At 38.6% G+C, this 25,348-nt stretch overlaps 1 protein-coding gene and 1 long non-coding RNA gene across 2 annotated transcripts in view; both read left to right on the forward strand.

The window, feature by feature from the left end:
* RUFY3 (RUN and FYVE domain containing 3) overlaps positions 1 to 18,121 on the forward strand; it is a gene marked incomplete at its 5' end in the record, with an annotated part of 69,846 nt that extends 51,725 nt beyond the window's left edge. The window contains 7 exon segments of the mRNA NM_001133419.1: positions 1,012 to 1,077; positions 4,583 to 4,652; positions 9,297 to 9,389; positions 11,002 to 11,085; positions 14,994 to 15,161; positions 15,683 to 15,780; positions 17,419 to 18,121. Coding sequence (NP_001126891.1) covers positions 1,012 to 1,077; positions 4,583 to 4,652; positions 9,297 to 9,389; positions 11,002 to 11,085; positions 14,994 to 15,161; positions 15,683 to 15,780; positions 17,419 to 17,491 — 652 coding nt within the window. The 3' untranslated portion in view covers positions 17,492 to 18,121.
* Positions 18,122 to 21,111: 2,990 nt separating this feature from the next.
* Positions 21,112 to 24,595, forward strand: LOC129058999 (uncharacterized). The gene is made up of 2 exons (XR_008524550.1): positions 21,112 to 23,243; positions 24,454 to 24,595. It is a non-coding gene; the product is annotated as an uncharacterized LOC129058999 (long non-coding RNA).
* The last annotated feature ends 753 nt before the right edge of the window (positions 24,596 to 25,348 follow it).

Consider the following 25,348-nt stretch of genomic DNA (forward strand, 5'->3'; position numbering starts at 1 on the left):
GCTAAGATTATCTCACTGTTCTTTTAGTCATTGTATAGGTTTGGGGCCTTAATTTTATCTTTCAGCTGAAAAATCTGGCTGTTTATCTTTTGTCTATTATAGATTAGTTGGTTGTAGACATGAACCTTCTTTATCCACAGTTTGATTTTTCATGTAATAATAAACATTTGGGCCAGGCATAGTGGCTCATGCTTGTAATCCCAGCACTTTGGGAGGCCGAGGCAGGCAGATCACCTGAGGTCAGGAGTTTGAGACCAGCCTGGCCAACATGGTGAAACCCCATCTCTACAATAATACAAAAAAAAAAAAAAATAGCCAGGCATTATGGCGGGTTCCTGTAATCCCAGCTACGTGGGAGGCTGAGGCCAGAGAATTGCTTGAACCTGGGAGGTGGAGGTTGCAGTGAGCCGAAATCACACCATTGCACTCCGGCCTGGGTGACAAAGCGGGATTCTGTCTCAAAAAAAAAAAAAAAAAAATATATATATATATATATATATATATATATATATAAAATAAACATTCGATCTTTATGAAAGCCTTTTTAAAACCATTCACTTTAAATGTTAAATAGCACTTACAGACAAATATTTAGCCCTTGAGAACAGCTATATTACATCAGAGTGAGCTTAATTCAAGTCCTATGACAATTGGAAAATTGTTACTATAAATACTACTAGTGAAGCTGAAAAACCTATTAACAAGAAAATTTTTATCCTTTAAATGCATCTAATAGATTGCAACATCATACCTGTGACCTAAATTATTAATACTGAGGTTTGTAAGCTATAACAAGAGCTTTATTAGTGTGGGGTTTTGTCATTTTTAAACTCCTGACTCTTTCTTGTTGGTATGTCAAGAGGGTTTTACATCAAATCTGTCTTATGGTTCAATGTATCTGTGTCACAATTTTTTTCTCATGTTTTATGAAAAGATGGGGTGGGGTGGGGTTGGGATCTTGGTATTTCTTATGTTATTTATTTTATTTCTATTTTCTTCCTCTTCCCCCAGAGACGGCCAGATTACTGCAATTCTGGACCAGAAGAACTATGTAGAAGAACTGAACAGACATTTGAAGTAAATAATGAATAAATATATTACTTTACTGGGGAATTGTTGAAGGAGAAGGGAAGAGTAAGATGATGCACAGTGAGGATAAATTCAGAAAGTGTTCAACAAATATATGTAGAATTCCTGCTTGCCAGGCACTGAGTTAGGCACTAGATAAATAAATGGCATTTAACAGTTTTGGTGACCTTTAGTGAAAGGCAGTATATAATGTTATATATAATATATAATAACATAGTATATAATATTATGTATGTAATTATAACTAGTGATTAAATAAATAAATACATAAATACATTCAGTTAAGAATTTTAAAATATGTGACATATACAGTTGAAATTGGTAGCTTTTTCAGTTTAGCAGAGATAGCTGCATATTTCAGAACTGATCTTGGGTAAACCACTCATTACATTAGTACCTTTAAATTAATCATATCGTCCAGGTGTGCTGGCTTTCCAAAGCCTGTAGTCCCAACACTTTGGGAGGCCAAGGAAGGAGGATTGCTTGAACTCAGGAGTTCAAGATGAGCTAGGGTAACATAGCAAGACCTTGTCTCTATTAAAAAACTCAAAACTAGCCGGGCGTGCGCCTGTAGTCCCAGCTACTTGTGGGGCTGAGACGGGAGGAGGATCACTTGAGCCTGGGAAGCTGAGGCTGCAGTGAACCCTGGTCTTGCCATTATACCCCAGCCTGGGTTACAGAGCGAGACCCTGTCTTAAAAAAAAAAAAAAAAAAAAAAAGATACATGCTTTGTTTCCCCTGCATTTCTCATTTATACATTGAATTAATAGCATTAATTCTATCCTTTCCCCATTGAATGGTCTTGCCACCCTTGTCAAAAATAATTTAACTATATATGTGAGAGTTTATTTCTGGGTTATCTATAATCAACTCAGTTTTGAACACATATACTTTGAGGAGGAGAAAGGCAGCAAAGTCTGGGTGCCACTAATCATACCTGCAATCCCAGCACTTTGGAAATCTGTGGTGGGAGGATCTCTTAAAGCTAGGGCCTTGAAACCAGCCTTGGTAACAAAACCAAGCCCTTGTATCTAAAAAACAAAAGGGCAGGTAGATTCCACAGAAATAATGTTGCAGGAAGGGGGTGACACATTAATTCAATATATAAATTGAATTTCTTTGCCATTATTACCGTTAATTCACCAAGTATTCACAAAGTACTGTAGTTCCCCCTTATGTGGAGGGGATACATTCTAAGACCCCGAAAGGATATCTGAAACCACAGATAGTACCAAACCCTATATATGCTATGTTTTTTCCTATGCATATGTACCTATGATAAAGTTTAATTTATAAATTAGGCAAGGTAGGAGATTAGCAACAATAATAAAATAAAACAACTTTAACAATAGACTATAATAAAAGTAATATGAATGTAGTGTCTCCCTCAAAATCAACACATCCTTTTATTTCGTTTTCATTGAACTTCTTCCTAGTTTTCTCAGGTTTTTTTCCCCTTTCAGTTTTCTGTATTTATATTTCTTATTGTCCTTAAATGACTATGGCTATTCTATGTCTGAGCGCAGTGAATAAAACATTAAAGTTTAATTAAAAATTAAAAAGGCCGGGAGCAGTGGCTCACGCCTGTAATCCCAGCACTTTGGGAGGCCTGCCGAGGCAGGCGGATCACAAGGTCAGGATATCGAGATCATCCTGGCTAACACGGTGAAACCCCGTCTCTACTAAAAATACAAAAAAAATTAGCCGGGCGTGGTGGCGGGCACCTGAAGTCCCAGCTGCTCGGGAGGCTGAGGCAGGAGAATGGCGTGAACCCGGGAGGCAGCGCTTGCAGTGAGCCGAGATCACGCCACTGCACTCCAGCATGGGCAGCCAAGCGAGACTCTGTCTCAAAACAAAACAAAACAAAACAAAAATTAAAGAAAGAAAGAGAAGGAACGAGAAAGAAAGCATTAGAAATACCAGTTTCGAGATTTTGTGCATTGAGAAATCATTATTTCCAAAAGATTTTCTAAGGGCCACTGTCCTTACAACTATTCAGTGTTGTATATATGTTCACAGTTTATTTTTTTTATCTTAGGAGAAGTAAAAATCCTTACTGGATAATCCTTATTTATGTGTGTTTTTAAACATATTCATACTTCCCGCTATTGTTTGTGTCATAGAGAGCACAAATCAGATTTGGATATCTTATCTGGGATTTAAACAAATACGTTTATACGTGAGTCTATCAAAATCCTCATTTACATGTAAGAAAAAAATACATGCCCAGCTTTGCCCAAGGAAGTCCCAGAGGGAGAATAGTATCTTATTATACTATTCTTACCTATTTTTGAACCACAGTTGAGTGCAGGTAACTGAAACCACAGAAAACAAAACTATAGATAAGAGGGGACTACTGTATTTTCAGAATTTTCCAGAACATAAAACAGTTTCCTCTCTCCTGAGAAGAGCTACCCAAAAGCTATTGGTATTCTCAAGTACTTTGATGTTCTTGTTATGTTAAGACTACTGAATAATTTTGAAGAATAATTAATATATTCATTAATTATTATCTTGTTTGTAGTTCTCTTATGAAAAAGACATTTTTAATTTAAGTAAAACTTATAATATGATTATACTACTATCAGTAAAATTTTAAGTAGTCTTGGTTCCACCTAGCAAATTCAAAACGATGTAAGTACATTTTCTCTGGGGACCAAGAACTAATATAATGACTTTAATGATCTATGGAGATGTTAGCCAAGCAAAGATATGGTTACAGTTAACAATGAAATATAAACAGTGGCACTATTATTTACTCTTTCTATCCCTTAGTTTCTTTATCTGTAAGTGAGAATACCTGACATAAAGGGTTGTTGAAAGGAATAAATGCAATAACGCAAATAACATAATTTAGAAGAGGGTTTGGTGCATGTTAGTATTTAATTCATATAGTTATTATCATATGTAGATAAACCTTAAAGTTTATTCTGTAGGGAATGAACTCTTTTATTTCATTGAATAAATACTTATTGAATTAAAACTCAAATGCCAAAGATATAGCAGTTAAAGCTGATACCGCCTTTTGTAAGCTTAGAGGTCAAGATTTGTGAGCATTAAGGCCTGGCGCAGTGGCTCATGACTGTAATCCCAGCACTCTGGGAGGCCGAGGCAGGTGGGTCACTTGAGGTCAACAGTTTGAGACCTGCCTGGGCAACATGGTGCAACCCCATCTCCACCAAAAACTACAAAAATTAGCTGGATTTGGTGGCGCATGCCTGTAGTCTCCAGCTACTTGGGAAACTGAGGCAAGAGAATCACTTGAACCCAGGAGGCAGAGGTTGCAGTGAGCCGAGAATCGCACCACTGCACTCCAGTCTCGGCAACACAACGAGACTCCGTCTAAAAATAATAATAATAAAATAAAATAAAATAAAAAATTGTGAACATTAGACAATGAAATGAAGGATAAGTGTGAAGGGTTTAAAAAGGAAGGTACAGGGTATTGTCTGTTTTTCAAAAGTGATTTGTTTTTTTCTTCTCTGTATTATAGTGCTACTGTAAACAACCTTCAGGCAAAAGTAGATGCATTAGAAAAATCCAACACTAAACTGACAGAGGAGGTAAGTTTTGGAAATTCTTTGATTGACTTATAGAATTTAATATGCATTAGTAGAACCAATAATTTTTATGTAACCTTGGAAAGAAAGAACTTGACTTTTCAAATAATATTGACTGTAGTACATAACTCCTTATTCTTTTTTTTTTTTTGAGACAGAGTTTCACTCTTGTTGCCCAGGCTGGAGTGCAGTGGCGCGATCTTGGCTCACCGCAACCTCCGTCTCCCAAGTTCAAGCGATTCTCCTGCCTCTGCCTCCTGAGTAGCTGGGATTACAGGCATACACCACCACCCCGGCTAATTTTGTATTTTTTTAGTAGAGGCGGGGTTTCTCCATGTTAGTCAGGCTGGTCTTGAACTCCCGACCTCAGGTGATCCACCCGCCTCAGCCTCCCAAACTGCTGAGATTACAGGCATGAGCCACCGCGCCCGGCCCATAACTCCTTATTCTGACTAGAATGGCCCAGTTGGCTTATTGCAGGGATCTCATTTACCCAATTAGACTGTGTAGGGGCATATTGCCTGGTTGATGGAATATCTTGGTTTCTTTCGTGTGCATGTTTTGTCTGGGCTAGCCTAGATTAAATGTTTAGCATATAGCATATTCATCATTTATTCATTCAGTGAACATTTCACACAGTTTATGTGCAAGAGCTAGACAAATATTTATATGTGCCAAGCATTGATTTATGTTCCAGATTGGCAAATTCCCCACCGCCTATGTCCTTATTTTCTTCCTGGGACAGTTACATAGATAAGGTGAAGAGTACTGGTCAGAAGATCAGTAATCCCTGCCTACAAATCATGCTTATGTAACTCATGTGCTCCTGAGTAAGTCAGTCACTTGACCTCCAAGAGGCTGAGTTCCGTCACTGGAAATGAGAGTGTTTACAATACACTTCCTTTTCGGCCTCACAATTAACTCTGAAGATCAGATAAGAATATGAAAACTCTTAGAAAAGTCCCTAAAATAAGAACAGAAAAATAACCTCGTGTTTTACTTCTAATAAAAAGATTTTTTTCCTTAACTTGCCAAAGCCTTAGCTACAGATATTTTTTCTTTAAATAGCATTAGATGGTTTTATGAAAAATACTAAATAACATTGTCCAGATGGCAAAGAGTTTTCCTTCTTTATTTCTTTTTCTTTTTCTTTTTTTTTCTGAGATAGGGTATCATTCTGTTGTCCAGGCTGGAGTGCAGTGACACAATGGCTTACTGCAACCCCTGCCCCCCGGGATCAAGTGATCTCCCACCCTCAGCCTCCCAAGTAGCTGGGATCACAGGCACGCACCACCACACCTGGCTATTTTTAGTAGAGAGGGGGTCTTGTCATGTTGCCCATGCTGGTCCTGAACTGCTGAGCTCAAGTGACCCACCTGCCTTGGCCTTCCAAAGTGCTAGAATTATAGGCATAGTCACTGCACCTGGCCCACCTTCTTTATTTCCAATTGTAATGATGCCCTTACACCCCATGGGATGAATTTAGTTTAAATAAAATCAAATTAAAGCACTAGTCAGGAAGATGCTTTTAATCAGTTTTTCTTTAGAATGAACATTTTCATTATTATAGTTTTAAAATACCTTTTTTATTACTCAACTCTGTGGCCTTCACTTTTGGACAAAAATTTTTAAATTTTATATATCTTAAAACTTTAATTTATGCTTATGGTCCTTAGAATCTTATCACATTATGCTTTTGGAATGTTCAGCACAGATTTTTTACTGTTATTCTGCTGCTACTATGTTGAAGTAGTACAGCATAGCAATTAAGCATGATCTCTAAAGTTAGGCTACTTGGGTTCATGTCCTGGCTCTGGCACTTGCTAGTTTTTTGTTTTGTTTTGTTTTTTGTTTTTTGAGACAGAGTATTGCTATGTCAACCAGGTTGAAGTGCAGTGGTGCCATCTTGGCTCACTTTAACCTCCGCCTCCCGGTTCAAGCAATTCTCCTGCCTCAGCCTCCCGAGTAGCCGGGACCACAGGCATGCACCACCACAGCTGGCTAATTTTTGTATTTTTGTAGAAACAGGGTTTCACCAGGTTGGCCAGGCTGGTCTTGAGCTCCCGACCTCAGGTGATCCACCCGCCTCGGCCTCCCAAAGTGCTGGGATTACAGGCATGAGCCACCATACCCAGCCACTTGCTAGTCTTCTAATCCTGGGCCAATTACTTAAGCTTCTATTCCTTGATTTATTTATCTGTAACATGGAAATAGCAATAATAACATTTTATGAGATTGCTGTGTGAATGAAATGATTTAATACGTGATTAGGGCTTAGAACAGTACCTAACACATCATAAGCACTCAATAAATATAGTTGTTAATTTTATTCCCTCAGTCATAAGACTTGTCTTCCTTAGAGTCATATTAATACTAACAATATTTATTCATTTACTTATTTATTTTATCAATAACACTTATTTTCTTAAAGAAAATACGCTGTAAGAGAGTAGATGAGACTCATTAGTTCTGCCTTTTTTCATTGCCATTTTGGGTTTAAGAAAGCCCGTAAGGCCAGGCACGGTGGCTTACGCCTGTAATCCCAGCACTTTGGGACGTCAAGGTGGGTGGATCGCTTGACGCCAGGATTCCAAGACCAGTGTGGGCGACATAGCAAAACCCCATCTCAAAAAAAAAAAAAAGGGGCCAGTAAAAAAAATAGCAGACCTCTTTTCCCCTCCTGGGTTTTGAATCTGAATGACAAACTAAGAAGAGTTAAGCAGATGAAGATATAAATATCCACTTCAGGCCAGGCACGGTGACTCACACCTGTAATCCCAGTCCTTTGGAAGCCAAGGCAGGAGGATCATTTGAGGCCAAGAGTTCAAGATTAGCCTGGGAAACATAGTGAGACCCCATCTCTACACCAAAAAAATTAGCCGGGTGTTGTGGTGCACACCTGTAGTCCCAGCTACTCGGCATGCTGAGGAGGGAGGATTGCTTGAGCCTGGGAGACCAAGGCTGCAGTAGCCAAGATTGTGCCACCACACTCCAACTTGGGCAACAGAGGGAGACCCTATCTCAAATAAATAAATAGATAAATAAATGTCTACTTCATTATTGGTAAAGCTGAATTGGAAAGCCTCCTGTGATCTGCAGCCATAATCAGGTTTCCCAATAGTTTCTCTTAAATCAAGATTTTGGAATGACCTGCCTGAGGGCATACTTGGATCTAGAGAGGAGACCTGCTTGCCCAGAATTGGTTTCGTGCACATTTTTAGGCCACAGGATCTGAGAGAGAATTGGGCTTCCAGGCCTGCCCCCAGAAAGCATGAGCTTCTCTGTGCTTACCGTGTTAGGACAGGAACTGAGCAGAGCCTGCACCCAGTGCTAATGAGGAGATGATAATTGAGGAGACTAGCCTGGCTGAGAGGAGCCTGCTTAGTTATTCCTCCTGGCCTCATGCAGGCACCTTCACATTCTCCGGGAGTTTAGTAGATGCAGAGAAGGAAAAAGTGTTTCCACCTTACTTTTTCCTTCTAAGAAAGAGATATAAATGTTTCCCCATAGCAGTTGACTGCTAATAACATTACCTGATCTTTTTAGGTGTTGAAATGAAAAATCTCCTCAATGCTTAATGGGATCTTTTAGCATGAGAACTTTGGAGTTAATGTCTTTAATCTTTTAAGAAATCATCTATAAAAGACCTTATAGAGTGTTTGTCACATGGGTTCCATGGTGTGACAGGACCCCTTTATTAAACATTTTAGAAATAGACATTCTTAATAAATAATTTTTTTCTTACTAAATATGTGTACATCTATAAGAACACCCTTGAGATAATCTTAAGTTAAAACTTTTCATATAAAAGTAGCAATAAGATGATATTTTATTTCTTTTTTTTTTTTTTTTTTTGAGACAGAGTTTAACTCTGTCACCAGGCTGGAGTGCAGTGGCATGATCTCGATCTCAGCTCACCGCAACCTCTGACTCCCTGGTTCAAGCGATTCTCCTGCCTCAGCCTCCCGAGTAGCTGGGATTACAGGCATGCACCACCACGCCCAGCTAATTTTTGTATTTTTAGTAGAGATGGGGTTTCACCATGTTGGCCAGGATGGACTCGATCTCCTGACCTCGTGATCCGCTCGCCTCGGTCTCCTAAAGTGCTGGGATTACAGGCGTGAGCCACTGCACCTGGCCAAGGAGATATTTTTTATTTTTATTTAGACTGCTCTAAAAATATTTCTTGGCTGGGCACAGTGGCTCATGCCTATAATCCCAGCACTTTGGGAAGCCAAGGCGGGCAGATCTCTTGAAGCCAGAAGTTCAACACCAGCCTGGCCAACATGGTGAAACTTTGTCTCTACTAAAAATACAAAAATTAGTTGGGCATGGTGGTGCATGCCTGTAGTCCCAGCTACTTGGGAGGCTAATGCATGAGAATCACTTGAACCCAGGAGGCAGAGGTTACAGTGACCCAAGATTGTGCCACTGCACTCCAGGCTGGGCAATAGAGTGAGGCCCTGTCTCAGAAAAATAAAGAAAAATATTTCTCTTGTTCTTATAAGAACATTTTTATTGGGTTATAGCTTCGTTACTTTCTAAGAGTATCTAACCCTGAGAATTACATCCTAGCAGATCTTGAATTATCTTATACTATGTTAATTTTAAAAAGATAAAAGATTATTTTTAAAATTTTATCCACAGCTTGCAGTTGCAAACAACAGGATCATTACCTTACAAGAAGAAATGGAACGAGTTAAAGAGGAAAGTTCATACATACTGGAATCCAATCGGAAGGTTAATCTTACTGGATTTATAAAATATTCACTGAGAGCATATCAACTTGTTAGTGGTAAAGGGGAGTCTCTAAAGGACTATTTTAAGCAGCTGGCCTGTATCAAGCACACTTTTTATTTAGACTCCATGCATAATTGTGTGATGAAGGTTGTGGGAGGGTTATGTGCCTTTTCCTACAAGATGCTTCTTGGCTTCACAGCCACCTACATCTGTTTAGAGACTTCAAGAAACAGTCTAATTCAGTTTCTTGTTTTTATGTACTAATGGATCATACAGTATTTAACAATTTGTTATGTTAAACATACTATTACTTTTACACCATGTTACTGTTTTGTAAGAAGTGACACCTTATTTATATATCACTGGGAAAGAGCTACCATATAAATGTATTTTCTAGATAACTTAATTCCTTAAAGCATCAAACTTTTTATACATGTCTAATTAGAATTTTGTAAACCTTTATGTTTTGTACGATTCCAAGCCTTCTTAATTAAGGACATGATTTAATACATTTAGCCCTTTATAATGACTGAGGATCGTAATTACCAACATTGACAATTCCCTACTAAATTATAATAGTGCCACTTTAGGAGGCTATTGAAATTGATAGAGCTTCTGACACCTACACTTAAATATTCCCCGATTTCTGTGGATGGTTTTTTTCTCTATCTTTTATGTATTCAATAGCATCTCTTACTTTTTACTGATGCTTAGTGTTGTTATCTTTAGGATGATCTCTACTTTCTTTTATCTTCATGCTTCTAATCTACTGTCCCTAGAAATTCAAATCCATAGTTATTACAATTGTTCTTAAAGAGTTACTAGGCTCTGCGAGGGGACAAAAGCAGTTTTCCATGAGTAAAGTGATTGACTTTAATGCATGGACTTCATGACTGCTCAGAATAATTTTTTTATGACCTGCTTGTTTTTATCTGTGATCTTGCTGGATAGTTGAAGATAACCAGTTGTGAATTCTCTGGAGATTGAATGTATTAACATTTAAACCTATAGCCCCTGGGCTGGGTGCAGTGGCTCACACCTGTAATCCCAGCACTTTGGGAAGCCAAGGAGGGCAGATCACTTGAGGTCGGGAGTTCAAGACCAGCCTGACCAACATGGTGAAACCTGGTCTCTACTAAAAATACAAAAATTAGCTGGGCGTGGTGGCGCATGCCTATAATCCCAGCTACTCGGGAAGCTGAGACAGGAGAATCGCTTGAACCCAGGAGGAGGAGGTTGCAGTGAGCAGAGATTGAGCCACTGCAGTCCAGCCTGGGCGACAGAGTAAGACTCCATCTCAAAAAAGAAAAAAAAACCTATAACCCAACTCATATTTTGAAATGAATGCTATGTTATTTTTAGAGGCTGATTTTTAAAACTTCTACCATCTGGTTTGGTAACCTATTTTAGGATTTTAAATAAAATGTCAGGAAGCCCCCAATTCAGCTTAACCTTTAAAAATATACTATACTTCAATTTCTTTGTTGTGTTTGTTCATTATTATACCTGCTTCAGTATGATCTTTTTTTCTTGCTAAGTAGCAGTGTTAGTGTCTACTAATTCTGTATAGATTAAATCCTTAAATATGTACAATGTTATTTATCTTTTCAAGGGTCCCAAGCAAGACAGAACTGCAGAAGGGCAAGCACTAAGTGAAGCAAGAAAGCATTTAAAAGAAGAGACACAATTACGATTGGTAAACTTTGCTTAATTTCTAATAGTTCAGGAATATATTAAAAGGTAACTGCCCACTTAGAGGTTTTATCGTATAGACCAAGATTAGGAATATCAGTAGTGTTCTGAAAAATTCTAGATCCTCTAAAATGGTTCATCTCTTTTTAACCCACATTCCTTATCATACTTTCTCAATCTTTTTCTGAGTATTCTCAACAATAAGATTTTGTTAATCTTTTTTTTTTTTTTTTTTTGCTTTTATAGTTTGTATTACAAGAATATTAAGTATACAGAACCTACTTTTTTAAACTACGCAGTCTCACTCCTAAGTCCTCATCCCTGCAAAGATTCTTGGAGGTGGTGGCTCCTCTTTTCTTTACAAAGAATCATTAATGTAGGATTACTCTATTTTATTTTTAGCTGTTATTTCTGATTTATTATTGGCCTTAGATATAAATGGAAAATTTATTATCCAGGATTAGTCTTAAGATTTTTTAGAAATTAAAAAAATACATATAAATATATAGAGAGTATATCATCTCACTCTAATCAGAATGGCAACTATCAAAAAATTGAAAGATAAGTGTTGACAAGGATGTAGAGAAAGAGAACCTTTACACGCTGCTGGTGAAAATATAAATTAGTATAGCCACTATGGAAGACAGTATGAAGGTTGTCTTAAAAAATTAAAAATCGGGCCAGGCACAGTGGCTCACACCTGTAATCCCAGCACTTTGGGAGGCTGAGGCGGATGGATCACGTAAGGTCAGGAGTTCGAGACCAGCATGACCAGCATGGTGAAACCCCATCTCGACTAAAAATACAAAAAAAAAAAAATCAGCCGGGCATGGTGGGCATGCACCTGTAATCCCAGCTACTTGGGAGGCTGACCAGGAGAATTGCTTGAACCTGGGAGGTGGAGGCTGCAGTGAGCCAAGATTGTATCACTGCACTCCATCCTGGGCGACAGAGCCAGACTCCGTCTCAAAAAATGAAAAATAAATTAATTAAAAATCAGTCTAGCATATGATCCAGCAATCCCACTACTGGGGATATATCCAAAGGAAATGAAATCAGTATGTCAAAGAGAATCTGTACTCCTATGTTTATTGCAGCACTATTCACAGTAGCCAAAATATGGAATCAACCTAAGTGTTCATCAACACGTGAATGGATAAAGAAAACATGGTATATATACACAATGGGATGCTATTCAGCAATAAAAAAGAATGAAATCCTGTCATTTGTGGCAACATGGGTGAACCTGGAGGACATTATGTGAAGTGTAATAAGCCAAACACAGAAAGAGAAATGCCATATGATAACACTCATACGTGGAATCTAAAACGTTCTTCTCATAAAAGTAGAGAGTAAGGTGGTGGTTACCAGAGGGAGAGGAGGCAGGGGATAGTAAGAGATTGGTCAACAGGTGCAAAGCTATAGTTAGATAGGAGGAATAAGTTCTGGTCCTCTGTTGCATAGTGTGGGGTGACTAGAGTTAACAATAATACACATTTTAAAATAGTTAGAAGAAAGGTGTTTTTTTTTCCTTTTTTTTTATTGATGCATAATGGATGTACATAGTTCCAAGGTTCACATGATAATTTAATATACTCATGTAATTTTTAAAGACCAAATCAGTGTTCTTGGTATACCCATCACCTTAAATATTTGTCTTTTCTTTATGCTGGAAAGAAAAGAGGCTTTTGAATGTTCTCATCACAAACAAATGATAAATGTTTAAGATGATAGATACATTCATTTCTCTGATTTGGTCATTACACAATTTTTATATTATTGAAACATCATGTTCTACACCATAAATTACTGTGTGTCAATCATACTTTTTTTAAAAAAGAATTTATAATAAGGGATACTATTCCTGTACTAGATTTTATCCAGGTGCTTGTGTTATTAATAACCCCTGGTATTCACATACTAACTCTTCCTGGAGTTTAGATAGTATAACAAACACAAGGACCTCCCCAGAATGTCTTTAAGAATAAGGAGGAGCCTAAAAATAAGGGGTGACTTAACTTGTACTAAAAAATTATTACAGGCCAAGCACCATGGCTCACACCTGTAATCCCAGCACTTTGGGAGGATCGCTTGAGCTCAGGAGTTTGAGCCCAGCCTGGGCAACATAGGGAGACCCTGTCTCTACAAAAATTACAAAATTAACCATGATTCGTAGTACATGCCTGTATTCCCAGCTACTTGGGAAGCTGAGGAGGGAGATCACCTGAGCCCAAGGAAGTTAAGGCTGCAGTGAGCCAAGATCACACTGCACTCCAGCCTGGGTGAGAGAGTGAGACCCTGTCTCAAAATATATATATATATATATATTACAAATTGACAGTATATAACATAATTTTAGATTTTTTTTGTTTGTTTTTATTTTTTGAGATGGAGTCTTGCTCTGTCACCCAGGCTGGAGTGCAGTGGTGTAGTCTCAGCTCACTGCAACCTCCGCCTCCCAGGTTCAAGAGATTCTCCTGCCTCAGCCTCCTGAATAGCTGGGATTATAGGCGCCTGCCACCACACCCAGCTAATTTTTGTATTTTAGTAGAGATGGGGTTTCACCATGTTGGCCAGGCTGGTCTCAAACTCCTGACCTTGTAATTGTGATCCGCCTGCCTCAGACTCCCAAAGTGCTGGGATTACAGGTGTGAGCCATCGCGCCCGGCCAGAATTTCAGATTTTTTGAAAACAAAGCAATATTATTTTAACATCCTTAAAATAGTTAGCATTTGCCTTCTAGGTATTTGTGAATGAGATCTCAAAATATAATACTTTTCATAAGAAAGGTCACAGAAATAATATATGTCAGCATTTTAAGGAGGGGTATGATTCATTTTCTGTAATGCTAATCAAGTAAAATGAGAATCTTAGTGAAGTGGCACATAATAAAAATCTTAAAATTTTTCATATCCTCTTATCACAGTAAGACAAATGTTTGTTAAGAAGGAAAGAAACTAAGAAAGTAGGCAAGGTCCTAGGTGAGCCCAAGGCACAAGGCAGATGCAGAAGATCCTCAGGTCTTTGTATCTTTGATCACCCACATAATGTTGCAGTAATAATGGTTGAAACAAAAAGAGGTTTCATGTTAAGTGAACTAAAAATTCTGTTAGCGGCCAAGCATGGTGGCTCACGCCTGTAATCCCAGCACTTTGGGAGGCTGAGGCGGGCAGATCATGAGGTCAGGAATTCAACACCAGCCTGGTCAACATGGTGAAACCCCGTCTCTACTAAACATACAAAAAATTAGCCAAGCATGGTGGCGCACACCCGTAGTCCCAGCTACTCAGGAGGCTGAGGCAGGAGAATCGCTTGAACCCGGGAGGTGGAGGTTGCAGTGAGCCAAGACTGAGCCACTGCACTCCAGCCTGAGCGACAGAGCAAGACTCTGTCTCAAAAAAAAAAAAAAAAAAAATTCTGTTAGCCTCTTAACCATACTAGTCATCCTCACTAATTGCGATGTTACCCCAGGGACCCAGATGGTCCTCTGGGTTCCCTGGGCTCTTGAATATATCAACAACATTCACATTTAGGAGGATTGCAACTGCTTCATTTTGTGCTGACTACTGTAACCCTGTATGTATATTTCTATAATAGGATATGACCATCAGTTGTAATGTCTAATGAAGTGTCTCAAATATGTGTATATTTTAGACATATTAAATAGCACTATCTTTGGCTTAGCACGTTTTTCAGATTTGTACATTATTGGGCAAGTGTTATTGTATATCCTAATTATTATTAATTATTAATTAATTATTGTTAATGTTTCTGAAAATGAATGGTAGCTTAAGCTATTTTGCCAGAATATTCAGACCTGAGAGTTTTGGTGTACTTTTTCCTGTGAAATATTATGGTTTGTACTTAGTTGAAGAAACAGAGTGTAAGCAATTTACTTACCTTTGGGGGCAGGATGTTGAGAAAGAACTGGAGATGCAGATCAGCATGAGGCAGGAGATGGAATTGGCTATGAAGATGCTGGAGAAGGATGTCTGTGAGAAGCAGGATGCCCTGGTATCTCTTCGGCAGCAGCTGGATGACCTCAGAGCTCTCAAGCATGAACTTGCCTTTAAGCTGCAGGTAGGGGAAATATGAGGAATAGACCTACTGGCTCTCTAAAATCCTGGGGCTCCCCTCCTCCCATCTTATCCTCCAGAATCACACTTTAATTACAAGAGGAAAGAATCGCATCTCATTTTGATGCTAGCTGCCAGCAAACTACTTTCAGAATCAGACCACCATGGGATCCTGTATTGCTGTTCTAGAAAACCATGGCCACTTTTCACATTATAGTAGAGGGTGAGGGTCTTTTTTATCCTATAGGATAATTTCTACTCTGCAGTCTACCGTGCCAGCTAAGTTATATATTCTATTAGCTTTTACACTGGGATGTGATACACTGATGAACTATTACTGTGATAACACTGCATATAACAATACTAACTTTAGATAAATTGCTTTTTTTTCCATTTGAGGATTAACTGATAGCGAAATATGTGAACATTTCTGTTTTCCCACTTACCATTAGATTCAAAAGGCATGTGTGGTTGTATTTTAGGATTTATGTTATACAGGTTGTTTATCATTATTTTCCATAACAGAGTTCAGACTTAGGAGTAAAACAGAAAAGTGAACTAAACAGTCGCTTGGAAGAGAAGACTAATCAGATGGCTGCTACCATTAAACAACTTGAACAAAGGTAAAAGTCCTGTTTCTTTAATGAAACACTTTGGATTGTCAGTGCTAAAGTGAAGAGAATGTGCTGTGCATTCGGCAAATAGAAAATACATGAAATTCTTCCAAATTAGCATCAGACATTCTGGTAGAAAAAAAGCCAGTTGAATGTTATGTGTGTTTTCTAAGGTATGACTGAAATGTTTTTAGGAAATGTCAATCACTTGACTAGCCTTTAAAAAAAAAAAGGAAAGGTTGGCCTTTCATGACTGTTTTGAACATCAGAACTCTTAACCCATGTCAGAGTCATGTGTTAGAGGAAGGCTATTTAAAAGCATGAAAGGACTCTTAAATATATGTATGCAATTCTGTGATTTTATTGTTCATCACTAAAGTCTTTGAATACTTGGATGCTAGGAGATATAGAGGCACTGAGAGATAGGTGTCCTCCAAGGATCTATTCTGGATCTTTCTCTCCCTTCTTTAACCCTTTTCTCTTATCTCCCTTTTCTTTCTCCTGGGTAGTTCTGTAGCTTCCACTGTCACCTCCAGTGTGTTTCCCCAGCTCTTACCTTCATCTGGAGACCAGTCTTGAGTTTTCATCCTTTGGGCAGCTATCTTCCACCAGTATCTACAATTCAGTCTGCCCAAAGCACATCTTCTTCCTATGCTACTCTCTTTCTCTGTTTATGTGAAACCACCATTTTCCCTCTGGCAACTCAGCAGCCAAGAGAAATGGCTGAGTCTTCAAGATTGAATGTGACGTGGTACCCAAGGTCATTTGATGTTCCTACCCTTAACACCTGTTTGTCACCCTTCTTGCACTTGAGCAAAACTAAACTGCTGGTCCCTGAATGTACTTCCCATTTTTCCCATTTATTTCTTTCCCAATAGTTCCACCAATTAGAAATGTCCTAATTCTTCCCACTCCCTTATTCTTCAGATACATTTTTAAGTTTAGGCTCAAATGCCACCTCCCCAGAGTTTCCTCTGATACCTCTTTGCAGCTAGAAATGATCTGTCTTTCTGGGAACTCCCATAGCTTCATATTCATATCTATCTATACTGCTGATGGCACTTCTCACTGTCTACTTTACCTTTTAACCCTTTATATATGTCTCCTCCGATGCGAGTGTAAGCTCCCTGAGATTAGTTAACGAATCTTTTAAGTTCCCTCATTAGATCTGTCGCAGTGCCTTGAATATACAAGCATTCATTCAGTAGATATATGAATGAATGGATTAATGGGTGACTTCTTATATTCAGATGATTCTTAACCAGTAAGGGTCCTGAACAGCAGTGCATATTAATGTTAACTCAAAAATTTAATGGCAAATTTATAAATAAGCCTGAAACCTCTTATATAGCCAAATAAAAATGTATCAGTCTACCTAGGAAAGAGAGTTAGGTACTTGCTCATAAACAGTTATATGTTTATGATTTAACAAAATGATTTTACTGTTCATAAATTGTGCTTTTGAAATGAAATGTATCAAATTTCTTTTCAATGATGTTTTGACTTGGAATTTAAAGCAAACAGAAAGAGAATAATGACTTATCTCTTTGAGTATTAAGCTGACTTATTCTCTTGCTATTTTTGTGTTTCCTGTTTATTCATTTTCTCATTCCTCTTTCACTTCATTGTCATTTTTATTTTATTTAGTGAAAAGGATTTGGTGAAACAGGCAAAGACCTTAAATAGTGCAGCAAATAAACTGATCCCAAAACATCATTAGGCATTTTTAAGTTGGTCACGTCGCAAGTCTGATATCACAACTTAATTGTAAAAGGAAGAAATCTGAAAGTTACTACATTTAAGCTCTGATTCTATATAAAATGTCACCAAAAAGTTGACTTTGAATTTGTTGGACTTTTAAAAAACCAGTTGGAAATATAGGTTGGGTTTTTTTCTTATTGTTTTCTCCCCAGGGTTAGAAAAATTGGTATAAGTTCCTAATTAAAAGCTGAATAAACTTTGAGAAATTATTTCTGAGTTGACCAATAAATAAAAATACCACTTTTTTTTTAAAAGCCTAGGGAATTGAAGCTCTGTACATGTATTAATGATGCCTTTACAACCCAATCTTTGATAATATCAGATTCTCGGTGCATTGTTTATGTCTGTATCTGCAAGCCTGTTCTGCCATTGCAGTGTGATGAACTGGAGGTAACTACCATGTGAACTTGGACTCTTCTAAAATAGTTCTGTGTCTCTTAGACCATGACCCCTTTTCACTTTTGTTATATAGGTTTAATCCCCAAGCCAAGGATAGTACTTAGTATTTCACTACACTTCTATTCTCAGTAACCAAGATTGCTTGCAACTTTTTTTGCCTTAGTGACTTTTGAAAAAAAAAAAAAAAAAAGAAAAAACAGCATCCTTATATTTCTTTAAAATACGTAGAGATAAAGTTAGTAATTAGGTAACCTATGATAACATAATAATGTGGACGCTTGGGGAAACCCTCCTCATGTTTGTCATCTTCTACCTCTGCCATTTTCCTGCAATTCCGCTTCCTACTTAGGCAGTTCAGAGAGAACAATTCTAATAAAAACCCTCCTCTCCTATTACAAAAAATGATGCAGTACCCATTTTTCATATCCTGCTTTTCTTATATTGGAGTAAAAAGGACAGAGTATAGACATGAATGATGATATTCTGCCTGGCCTGTCATTTCTTACCTGGAAACATTTACTTAAGAGTTCCTGTTACTTTTTGTTCAGATGGGGATTTGCTAAAGGTTCTGGGAAGCTAATAATTGAATTATTAGAAAAACGTTTCAGAATAGGAAGTAAATGATAAACTTATATTCTTTATTATTATTTAGTACAAAAATACAGATTCCCAGTAGATATCCACAAGCAGTATTAGCAGGGCTTCTGTTTCTAAGTGACCACAGACTAACCCTTTCTAGGCTTTAACATTGTAAATAATCCTATAAACAGTTTGATTTTTTAAGATGATTTTTGATTTGAAGAGACGGGTTTTACATAAGCCTTCATTCCTTTAAAAGGTCCTGACAAAATACTTGTTTTTTTTTTTTCTCTTTTTTTTCATTCTGGTATGCTTTGCAGCATTTCAGCTGCTTTGCTGGGGACACAGATAACCCCTTCGCTTCCAGCTCTTAAAATTCGTTATCTTTTTCTTGGCAAAACCAGAATTAAGAGTGTAAGATAGATTCCATGTGTGCTTATATAGGTCCCTGCACAGATTGGACTTGAACCAAAATTAAGTCCAAAGAACATATGTTTAGACCACCTTCATGGAAGTGGAAGATCCTGTGCTCTTGAACTTATTTTAATTCTTATAATTTGCACCTATATAAACAAAGCTCCTATTGTATTCTTCTCTTCATCAACCTTTTGTGCTGATGGGTTGCCTTTTCTGTGAGCATTTGGAAGGAGTGATCAAATACCAAAATTGAACTTTCTAAAACCTACACATAGCATGCTTTTAAATTCTATTATATAAAGCCCCAAGTGCTTTGCCTTCTAAAACATGCTTCTCTATAGGTGCAAAGTTATAAGATATTTAGAAGAAAACATCCATCAGAATCTTCTGGAGAATATGGTCAGAGTCTTAAACAGGCCCAGTGCTGAGTTCTTTGTCCACTTAGTCACACATCTTTTGTGGGAATGGGAAAGGAAGGAGACAGCCAAACTCTGACAAAGGCTTTTCCTTATAGAATAACCCAAAGCCTAGTTGAGGGTTGATATATAATGTCCCATGATTTAATGTATGTGGTTTTGGGGAAAGGAAAAGAAAAAACTATAATTCCACATATAAGAAGGTAGTTGCCCGTTTACAAGTTCCAGTTATGTGTGTAAAACAGAAAAATTAAGTACCAAACCTATTAGGAAATTTTTTTAAAAAGTGGATTTAACTTAAATTACTGTGTACTTGAGGTTGGCTTTGGATATGGATTTTCTAAAAAGTGATGTTTTATTGTTTATCATCTAATGGCTGTAAACTGTAGTACTAGAATAAAAAAAAATGGAAAATCAGCTTTTCCTCTGCCTGGTTCACCTTCATCTTACTTTTCTTTAGAATTTGTTTCTTCTCCATCTCCGCCCCCCCATAATTTCTTCGCCTGTGTCCTGCAAAGTTTTTTTCCTCTCTCTGTCTCTCTGTGCATTCTTCTTTGGGTTATTTTATTTTGTGTTGTGAACTTGGTCTTCCTCCCCACCATGGCTTTTGTTTTTTATCACAAGTTCATGTGGCTCACATCCAGATTGCGCCAGGCTGAGCGAAGCCGCCAGTCTGCTGAGTTGGACAACCGGCTCTTCAAACAGGACTTTGGAGACAAGATCAACAGTCTGCAGCTGGAAGTCGAGGAGCTCACCAGGCAGCGGTGAAGAGGGCGCAGCTTGAGCTGCCAGGGTGGTCATGGGTAATTCTTAGGGTAGACAGCAAGAAAAGGGGTCTCATGACTTCCAGCCAGGTTGGCTCTGTCTTTGCAATGTCCTTTCTCTGGAATTGGAATTCAGAAAGCTTCACATACTTCAACATTCCCCAAATCCGATCAACATGCTTTGTGATCAAAGAATTAGGAAATTAGAATCCAAGATCCCAGATAAACAGTAATTATTAGCCAAAATAACACTAATACACTAATAATAATATGTAATATTTCCTGAATTCTTACTGTGTGCCAGATACTTTAGGCACTTCACATGCAAACTCTTCTAATATCTTCATATCAACCCCATTAGTGATATTATTGCCTCCACTTTCAGATTAAAGTAGAGCCTAAGGCTGGGCGCAGTGGTTCATGCCTATAATCCCAGCACTTTGGGAGGCCGAGGCAGGTGTATCACCTGAGGTCAGGAGTTCCAGATCAGCCTGGCCAAGATGGTGAAACCCCATCTCTACTAAAAATACAAAAATTTGCCAGACATGGTGGTAGGTGCCAGTAATCCCAGCTACTCGGGAGGCTGAGGCAGGAGAATTCTTGAACCTAGGAAATGGAGGTTACGGTGGCCTGAGATCATGCCACTGCACTCCAGCCTGGCGACAGAACAAGACTCCATCTCAAAAAAAAGTAGAGATTAGAGAGGTTAAATGTGTCCAGATTCACACAGTTAAGCTTAGAAGTGGCAACATTATCATTTAAAAACATGTCTCTCTGACAGCAAGCCCTTAACCATTCTTAATTACTGCACTTTAAGACAAGGGGTTGGCATTCTTTAGAGAATATGTCTGTATAGAATTCCAATTTTTCATCCTTTTCCTCTCCAACTTAACCTCAGGAACCAGCTTGAGTTAGAACTAAAACAGGAAAAAGAAAGAAGATTACAAAACGACAGGAGCATCCCAGGAAGGGGTTCCCAGAAGTCAGAATCCAAGATGGTAATATTTGCTATTCCCTTGTTCTTTTACTTAATTTCAGTTTAAATTTTAGAGGCTACCTTGATAGTCCTGTCAGTTTTCCTTTACAGATCACATACTTAGTGGCTGTGTCCTCAAGTATGTAGATAGCAAACTAGTAATTGTGTGAACAAATGAAAGCTTGATTCTGAGTCTGCCTTTAGGATACTTTCTCTAACTTGATTTCATTTGGAAAGGGGGATTTTAATAATCACAGTGACCCTATTTCCCTTTTAATAATTTTTTAAGTAAGATTATTTTGGTGTCTTAACAAAAATATATGTTTCTTGGATTTCTGCTAAATAATAATTTTAATAAAATAGTATAATAATCCCTCTCCAACCCTGAATTCCCCTTTAACAGAATTTTCCTCAATGTGGATTTGCTTCTGTATACCTTTTTCAAATCATGAGGATTTCACTTTGAGTATCCTTAAGGAACTTCTCATGGGACTAATTAGAGAGGGAATTAGGCTTGAGGAAAGGAAGGTAATACAGAATAAAGAGCAAAAGTAGAAATTTCTACGTAATAATCTTAGAAGGAGACCCCTCCAGCACCTCCAGTGGTGAAGGAGCTAAAATTGGGTAAGATCATCTCTGGGGCCCAGGAAATAATGAAATCAGAAAAACATAAAATAACTTTTTCTGTAAAAGACAGTGAAAAAATTGCCTCCTGTGTGTACATATTACACAAGGGGACTTCAGAAAGATCATGGGAAATGGAATTAAAAGGTAAAGATATATAAACTTTATTTCTCAACCTAAGTTCCATCAAGGTCAAGAGACTTTAGTAAGTGATGATACTAGTCATGTAGGCCATCCCTGAAGAACTGAGGGTCCTAGGAATTTAATCATATCAATACAATCTTTTTTACATTATTAACTGAAGAAAAATTGGTGCCCTTTAATGATGTTTTAAGATTAGGAAACAAAAAGAATCAGAGGCGCCAAATCAGGATTGTAAAGTGGATGCCTAATGATTTCCCATCATAACTCTCACAGAATTACCGTTTTCTGATGAGAGGAATGAGTTAGGAGCATATTTCTGGTGGAATAGCACTCTCTGTTGAAGCTTTCCTGGGCATTTTTGTGCTGAAACTTTGGCTAACTTTCTCAAAACATTCATCACAAGTATTAGCCAGATGTGGTGGCACATGCCTCTAGTCTCTAGTCCCAGCTATTTGGGAGGCTGAGGCACGAGAATCACTTGAACCTGGGAGGTAGAGGTTGCAGTGAGCCAAGATCACACCACTGCACTCCAGCCTGGGTGACAGAGCAAGACTCTGTCCCAAAAAATAAAAAAAATTAAAAACACTCTCACAATAAGCAGATACTGGCATTCTCTGGCCTTCCAGAAAGTCAACAAGCAAAGTGCCTTCAGCATCCCTAAAAACTGTTGCCATGACCTTTGCTTTTGACCTGTCTGCTTTTGCTTTGATTGCACCACTTCCACCTCTTCACAGCCATTGCTTTGATTGTGCTTTGTCTTCAGGATTGTACTATGAAGTTGTTACATCTCCTGTTATAATTTCTCAAACAAATGCTTCAAGTTCTTGATCCCACTTGTTTATAATTTCCATTGAAAGCTATACTTTTGTCTGCAGCTGATATGGGCACAACCGTTTTGGCACCCATGAAGTAGAAAGTTTACTCAACTTTAATTTTTCAGCCAGAATTGTATAAGCCGAACCAATTGAGATATCTGTGGTGTTGGCTATTGTTTCTACTGTTAATCGTTGGTCCTCTTCAATTAGAGCATGAACAAGATCCTCACAAATTGATGTGGATAGTCTGCTACTGCAGGCTTCATCTTCAACATCATGTGGCCCCTTCTTAAAGCGAGTTATCCTTTTGTAAACTGCCGACTTCTTTGGGGCATTGTCCCCAAAAGCTTTTGTAAAGCATCAATAATTTCATAATTCTTCCATCCATGCTTCACCATCAATTTGATGTTTGTTCTTGCTTCAATTTTAGCAGAATTCATGTTACTCTGATAGGGTCTCTTTTTTCTTTTCTTTCTTTCTTTTTTTTTTTTTTTTTGAAACAGAGTCTCATTCTCACCTAGAACTGAGTACAGTGGCACAATCATGCCTCACTGCAGCCTCGATTTCCCAGGCTCAGGTGATCCTCCTGCCTCAGCCTCCTGAGTAGCTGGGACTGTAAGCACACACCACAACACTCAGCTAATTTTTGTATTTTTTTGGTAGAGTCAGGGTTTTGCCATGTTGTCCAGGCTGGTCTTGAACTCGGTGGCTCATGCCTGTTATCCTAGCACTTTGGGAGGCTGAGGTGAGCCACCGTGCCCGGCCAGGGGTTCTTTTCAAACTGATGTCTTATCCTTTTTAGTGACTCAAACCAAATCCTGATTAGATATATTAAAATAAGTTAGTACAAGTTTATTTTGGTGCGAAATATTTTTGAAGTCCATGCACAGTCTTTTCATAATATGCATTTTCCATGAACTTTTTGAATACCTCTAGTATATAACAAAGCAGGAAGAGTTCATAAACTATTTAAAATTTCTAGAGAGTGAGCTGCTAATTTACTGGCAAATAGAAAACAATGGTATGTGGAAATTTATTAAATAGTACCACTACTAATAATTTAAAGTGTACAAAGAACCACTCTAGGCCAGACGCGGTGGCTCACACCTGTAATCCCAGCACTTTGGGAGGCCGAGGTGGGCAGATCATCAGGTCAAGAGTTCAAGACCAGCCTGGCCAACATGGTGAAACCCCGTCTCTACTAAAAATACAAAAATAAGCCGGGCATGGTGGCAGCCTCCTGTAATCCCAGCTACTCGGGAGGCTGAGGCAGGAGAATTGGTTGAACCCGGGAGGCGGAGGTTGCGGTAAGCCAAGTCCGTGCCATTGCACTCCAGCCTGGGCGACAGATCAAGACTCCATCTCAAAAAAATAAAAAAAAAAAAAAACACTCTATGTAGCATGCTATCTTTATTTTAGTTTAGTGAACATAAAATCTAAAAGGCTTACAAAAGTTTACTTAAAATCTTGGCCTATCTCACCCTATTTTTCCAATGAGGTTTTAAGTTTTTCAATCTTCAGTTGTTGCCTGCAGTGGCATTTCCAGGAGGATAAGTATTGACCTCTCTTCCCTGATACTTGAGTGGTGTAAGAACACACATCTCAGCTGGGTGGCTCACACCTGTAATCCTAACACTTTGGGAGGCCGTTGGCATGAAGATTGCTTGATCCCAGGAGTAAGAGACTAGCCTGGGCAACATAGGGAGACCTCATCTCTACAAAAAAATTTAAAAATTATCCGGGTGTGGTGGCTCGTGCCTATAGTCCCAGCTGCTCAGGAGGCTGAGGTGGGAGGATCACTTGAGCCCAGGAGGTCGAAGCTGCAGTGAGCTGTGATCATGCCACTGCACTCCAGCCTGGGCGACAGAGCAAGACTCCGTCTCAAAAAAAAAAAAAAAAAAGAAATGCAGTTTGAAACTTTACATCTGTCCTGCCAAGTAGAAAATTCCTTGAGTTGAATAGGCTATAGAGATGGTGGCACTGGGCCGGGTGCGATGGCTCACGCCTCTAATCCCAGCACTTTGGGAGGCCGAGTCGGGTGGATCACTTGAGGTCAGGACTTCAAGACCAGCCTGGCCAACATGGTGAAACCCCATCTCTACTAAAAATACAAAAATTAGCTGGGCATGGTGGCGTGTGCCTGTAATCCCAGCTACTCCGGAGGCTGAGGCACAAGAATCACTTGAATCCAAGTGGATCACTTAAGGTGAAGAGTTCGAGACCAGCCTGGCCAACGTGGTGAAACCTCGTCTCTACTACAAATACAAAAATAAGCCAGGCATGGTGGTGCACGCCTATAATCCCAGCTACTCAGGAGGCTGAGGCACAAGAATCGCTTGAACCCGGGAGGCAGAGGTTGCAGTGAGACAAGATGGCACCACTGCACTCCAGCCTGGGCGACAGAGCAAGACTCTGTCTCCAAAAAAAAAAGTTGTGGCACTGAGGCATCAACTTGATTGAACCTCTAGAGGATTATAGTCTGATGGATATGGCCATCCTTGGTTTTACCAGTTTTTCAGAGCTCAGTCTGGGGGAAAGAAAAAAAAAAAATTATACTTCCCCACTTCCCCTAAGAAGTAACTGATATCTGGAGCCAACTTTGCAAGTAAATGGAATACATTCTGAATTTTATTTCAATCTCAAGAATTAAAATATTACTTTGAAAATCATTTGTCACAAACT

This window comes from Pongo abelii, chromosome 3, assembly GCF_028885655.2.
Source record: "Pongo abelii isolate AG06213 chromosome 3, NHGRI_mPonAbe1-v2.0_pri, whole genome shotgun sequence".
In the NCBI taxonomy this organism is placed as follows: Eukaryota; Metazoa; Chordata; class Mammalia; order Primates; family Hominidae; genus Pongo; species Pongo abelii.